Source organism: Alexandromys fortis, unplaced genomic scaffold, assembly GCF_014885135.2.
Source record: "Alexandromys fortis isolate MF-2015 unplaced genomic scaffold, M_Fortis_MF-2015_v1.1 scaffold_353, whole genome shotgun sequence".
NCBI lineage: Eukaryota > Metazoa > Chordata > Mammalia > Rodentia > Cricetidae > Alexandromys > Alexandromys fortis.
In genome coordinates, this window is record NW_026068254.1 from 658,859 (window position 1) to 665,333 (window position 6,475).

At 35.6% G+C, this 6,475-nt stretch overlaps 1 protein-coding gene across 1 annotated transcript; it reads right to left on the bottom strand.

The window, feature by feature from the left end:
• Window positions 1–306: 306 nt before the first annotated feature.
• On the bottom strand, window positions 307–1,245 carry LOC126494209 (taste receptor type 2 member 140-like). Its single transcript, XM_050131469.1, has one exon. The coding sequence runs from the start codon at window positions 1,243–1,245 to the stop codon at window positions 307–309; it is 939 nt and encodes a 312-aa protein (XP_049987426.1).
• Window positions 1,246–6,475: the final 5,230 nt, after the last annotated feature.

Genomic DNA, 6,475 nt, shown 5'->3' on the forward strand with positions numbered 1-6,475 from the left:
TATATATATATAACATATATACATATTCCAAGCTGTTCGTTAATAATATTAAGATCTTCAAAAGTTTATTTCATGGTATAAAATTATATTATATTGATACTAAGAGTTCCATTTATATAGCCCATGTTCACATCCTTGTACAGCAACATGTACCCCTTCAAATGGGACAATGATTTTTTCACATAGAATTTTGTAAAACTTACAAAGCTCCAATTGAAGAATAAACCATAAGTACAAATGTAAACATACAGAATCTCTTAAGAATAGGTCTTCCTCCAGAAAATGGGAAACAACCCCTTACATAGTTTAAGGACCTGGAGGTTCTGCAACATTGAGCTTGTACCTTAACCACCACATCATGGACAGAAAAGCCTGTCTGAGCTTAGTGTTTCCCAGAATTAGGACACAGGCGTGGCCTGATGGAAAAGCAAGTGCTGCACCATCAAATATCAAATTGAATAAACTTTTTAAATGGATATCATTTTTCAAAGACTGCATAACAAGTGCCAGAAAGAAAATAGTATATAGTGACAGGAAGGTGACCACCATTTGCAGGGCCTTTATGTGGGCTGTGGTGCTGACATCTCTGTATCCTTTGTTGTTGTCCTGCATGTTCTTCAGATGTCTCCACAGGGAGAAGATGAGCAAGAGTAAAGTTGTTAGGGACACAATGAAAGGTATGAATGTGAACATAGTGTTGGTGAGTGTCAGAAACCTAGAAAAGTGTCCATAGTCATTCGAATCAGAACTGTAGGACATATTTGCTTTATAACCATCAATCCAGATAACAATATATGCATTTATGACCTTAAGATTCATAAGCAAGAAAAGAAGAGACACCAACAGTGTCATTGAAACAACTTTTTTTGCTCTCCACTTTAGGAAAAGAAAAATTGAATTGGAAAAGCTTGCTATCTTGAGGAAATAAAATATGCTGAGACATGTAGCAAGCCAGATGCTGAAATGATTGACCACTGTCCAGGAAAAATTACTTATTCTCAAAATTCTTCCACTTATCCCTAAGGATGGATACAGCTCATATAGCAATAAAACTATGACCAGTGACCACATAAAAGCAAGTCTGGAGATAGCCAGAGCAGTGAAGATCTTATCCACTGTAGAGATCTTTCTTCTCTTGTCCCAATCCATGATGCTCACCAGTATTATGAATCCATTTCCTAAACTCCCTATAATGATTTCCACACCTAAAATTATTAGTAATAGGTACTCTACAATAACTTTCATTGTTACCAAGAGATGTTACCAAGAGTAGTACAAGTTCTACTGTACTGCTAAAGGTTTAGTAATGTGATCTTTTAAAAGAACATGTCTATGTAATTCTTGAAAATTCAAAGCATAGTTGTTATGAATATCCATACAAAATGTCAAGCAAATATTGAAATTCATTAGTGACTTGGTTTATAGTTTTCTTCACAAAAAATAATAGATTGTCCAAGACAGTTCAGAAGCACTTCATCTATGTCCGACATACTTTACACATAACAGCTGGAGGTTGTCTGTAGTTGATGCTAAAAGAAACAATGAATTTTCATTTGTGTCATCAAAAGTCTTATTTGTAGTGCCATAAATGTCTACTTATTAAATTTAGCTACTAGATTTCTAGGCAAGCTAAAATTCAAGCTGGCAAAAAATAAGAATGATGCTAAATACATTAAAATAAAAATTCTATGTGGGGGACATATTTTTATTTTCAAGGTTTTTCCCTTAAAAAAAGTTGCCTACTTATCTAATAGAGATAATTACTCCCCATGAATACCTTGTACTGATAATACTGATCATTTTTCTAGATGATGCAACAAGGTGATGTAACGTATAATTTATTCTACATGAAAATACAAATGTACACTAGTGGATAAATATAAAGTTAGACATACATCCTTTCATTTCTCTCTTCAGTAATTCCTATTTGCTATTAATGGATATTTATTATGCAACTAACTTATTCTGAGTACTGTGGTGGTGGTTTAGACATTGTGTAAATTACTTTCAGGTGTAAATGATGCAATAAATATTCTGTAAACATTTACCTATTTTATCCATGAACAAAAATGCTTTGGAAATATCCTTGTGCTACTTAACAGGCAATAAGGTTACATAAATCAATCTACACCAGAAGATTCCCCCTCACTCTCTGTATCTCTCTTTGTAGTACATCCCATTTCCCCTGTCAGTACTAAGGAGCTTCATTTGATTCCAATATATGCTTCATTACCATCTCTGTAGGCATCGATGAAAATGCATAATGGTGCAATGCCTAGGCAACTGGAAAATCAAGCATAGCATTAAAACATTCTTCAAAACCTAAAAGATATTTTAAAAAAGCAATGACACAAACAGTACAAAGACAGAAGAAAATATACATCAAACACTACAATTACTTCTGTGGTTCTACTGGCAAACACGGTCCAGCACTTAAGAAGTTGATTCAGCTGGGCGGTGGTGGCGCACGCCTTTAATCCCAGCACTCAGGAGGCAGAGGCAAGCGGATTACTGTGAGTTTGAGTCCAGCTTGGTCTACAAAAGATAGTTCCAGTACAGGCTGCAAAAGCTACAGAGAAACCCTGTCTCAAAAAACAACAAAAAAAAAAAACAAAAAAAAAATCAAAAAAAAAAAAAAAAAAACAAAAAAAAAAAAAAAAAAAAAAAAAAAAAAAAAAAAAAAAAAAAAAAAAAAGAGGAAGAGGTTGATTTAGGAGGCTAGCAAGTCTGAAAACAGTCTGGTATACATGATTAGATCTTTTCTCAAAACAATAAGAACAAGAACAGAAGTCGGTAGAAATTGCAGAGAAAGACAAGGAATGTTGCTTGTTGATGGAACACAAAGTCACACAAACTCAGTCACCTGCAGGAATGCTGTATAAAGAAAGTGATATTCTTATGATTGCCCCACAATTGAGGAACAGCCATACTGAGAAAATTAACTAACCTGTCTATTGAAATGTTAAGATAAAGTGCGAAGGAAAGATAGAAGCATAAGCTTACCACCACTGCAGAGACATGAAGGTCCTCTTGGCAGGGCTCCTTCCTTACAACACTGAGAAGACAGAGAAATGCAAAACACCCTGGAGTGGGTGTGGAGCGAGTGCTGCTCCTGGAGCTTTTCTTTCTGAAAAGTGACAGAACTTGTTTCCACTGGGAGAGTAGCAATCACTCAGGGGAGGTTCTCCAAGCACCTGCCCTGCACATTCTGCTCTGGGTGGGAAAAAGGGAAAGTTCCACCTGGACTGCAATTGCTGGGAAAGACAGACCACTTCCTAAGACCCATGAATGTCCCTTTAAGTTTTATATTACATCTATGATATATATTTATAAATCAGTGTATTTCATATTTTGATTAGGTACAAGTTTTATTGACTTACTAAATACAAGTAATTGAAAAGGGTTTAGCAAATCTAAATTCTCCCTGTGTACCACTTATTTATATCAATGCCTATGAATCTCCAAAGCCTATACATGTCTTTTAAATAAAAATTGATTAGACTCTCAATTATAACACTCAAATTTACCAAAATTTTGAGAAAAAACATTGAACCTCCTTTCTCTCTATTTTTTAAATTAGTGTTGATTTTAGTGTAATATTTCAGATTTAAAGTAAAATTGTGATTTCTAGTGTAACAGAAATATTTAAATATGTGTTATAGATTGGTGGATGATGATACATGATTGATGACAGATAATATAGAGATAAATAAATAGTTTATAAATATAGATATATAGCTCATACTTACATGCACACATATATAAACAGATGATAGATAGATTTGAAGAATCAACTTTGTTCACCTCTACAGAACTAGGTTCTCAGTAAGCAGACTATGTTACATGCCCAGCAAGGTCATCATAACTGCTTAGATTTTTTTTTGTCTGTTTATCTTTTCTTGTATACATAGGTATCAAGTGTTGACCACTTGATATTGAGCAACCGGTGTGGGAGGTTCTTCTATTCATGTGTTGCTTTCATTCATTCATTAATAAAGAAACTGCTTTGGGCCTGGTAGGGCAGAACTTAAGTAGGCGAGAAAACAAAACTGAATGCTGGGAAGAAGGGCAGAGTGACAGAAGCCATGGATCCTCTGCCTGAGATGGATGCCACTTAGAATCTCCAGTAAGCCACAGCCAGGAGTTGATACTCAGATTTATGATGATGGGTTAAAATAATATGTAAGCATTAGCCAATAAGAAGTTAGAGCTAATGGCCAAGAGGTGTTTTAATTAATATAGTTTCTGTGTGGTTATTATGGATGTAAACTAGCTGGATGGCCAGGACAAACAAGCAGCCCACCCCCTTGCAACAGGTAACCTCTCTGGAAGGTTGGTCCTGGAGAAGACTGAGTCTCCTCGTTCATCAGATATTTACCACCCATAGTTCTTCCATCTAGAGAATAAGACCCTGTGAAATTCCCTGTTCATGTTGCCATGTCTACTAGTGTTGTCACTATGTCACTCTTTGTCAGATAACAATATTGTTGAGAGTTCATGGGGACAACCTCCTCTCATATACCAAAGATACTATCTCATAGCAGATACCTTGGCCTTTTATTCTTAAAATCTTTCCGTCTACTCATCTGTGATTTCCTCTAAGTCTTATTAGGTTGAACAACCCACAAACCCTTATTATGTGCATTTCCAACCAGCTTCTGATTTCTGTAACCTTCCCCATCAGTTCCGAAAAGAAACTCCTGATAAAGAGTGAGAGCTAATCTCATGTGTGGGTATAAGGATATATATTTAAAATATGCTTAGAAATTACATTGGTTTAGGAAAACAGCAGTAGAAAGTTCTCCTCTCCAAGTACCTCTTCTCACTCCCTTCATGTCCACCAGTTCCCCATCCCTCCAGTCCGTTGTGCTAGTTAGTTTTGTGCAACATGGCACAGGATATAGTCGGCTGGTAGTAGGAAACACCAATTGAGAAAATGCCCCCATCCAATCAGGCTGTAGGCAAGCCTGTGGAGCATTCGTGTGTGTGTGTGTGTGTGTGTGTGTGTGTGTGTGTGTGTGTGTGTGTGTGACTATCTGTGTGTTTATTGGGGAAGGCCCAGTCCATTGTGGGTGGTGCTATCCATGCACTGGGGGCCCTGGGTTCTATGAGAAAACAGACTGAGCAAGTCAGTAAGCAGCATCCCTCCATGGCCTCTGCATAAGCTCCTGCCTCCTGATTCTTGCCCTGCTTAATTTTCTGTCCTGATTGACTTCCTCGGTGACGGACTACAATGTGGAACTGCAAGTCAAATAAACCCTTTCCTCCCCAACTTGTTTATGGTAATGGTGCTCATTAAAACAGTAGTAAGACTAACTAAAATTTCCATACTCTAGTCTTAATCCTTATTTTACACAAACACATACACACATACAAACACACATAAACACATACACAAATATATACACATAAAACATACACACATAGACACAAACATATATGCACATGCATATATATACAAAAACACATATACATAAATACATACACATACAAACCTACATACAATTATGCATATATGTACACACAGAGACAAAAATAAACACATATAAATACACATAGAAATGTATGCACACAAAACACACATATATACACATAAAGACATAAACATACACAAACACATATACAAATGTATACACACAACACACATTATACACAAACAAATGCATATACATAACACCATGTGGCAAAATGTAGACTAATATAAATGGGTTAATTTAAGTTGTATGAACTAGTCAGTAATAAGCCTGAGCTATCGACCTTACATTTATATTAAGTTTTTGTGTATTTATTTGGGAGTGGCTGCTGAGATACAGAGAAAGTATGTTTAAACACAAATACAAATACATACACATATATACAAACATATATGCACATATATAGACACAACCACATACAATCCACACATGTATACAAACACACAAAACACACACAACCACACACATAAACATGCACAAACAACACAACACACAGAAACACACACACATAAATACACATATACACAAACACACATGCATAAACACACATACACAAAAACACACATACATAAAGACACTCACATACATACATATATATATGTATATACACAAATATACACACACAAAAACACACCACAAACAAACACAAACAACATACACACTCATACAGGCACACAATGGATTCTGTTTCTTAATCTATTTAACTAGCTTGTGCTCTTTAACAGGCTAATAAGATTAATATTATGGTTATTATTGAAAGGTCTTTATAGCTATCATCTCTGTGTTACTAACCCTATTTTGTGATTCAAAAATTGCAGTTTTTGGTTACCTCACTCAGGATAGTGTGTTCTATTTCCATCCATTTGCATGCAAAATTCGAGAAGTCATTGTTTTTTACCGCTGAGTAGTATTCTAATGTGTATATATTCCACACTTTCTTCATCCATTCTTCCATTGAAGGACATCTAGGTTGTTTCCAGGTTCTGGCTATTACAAATAAT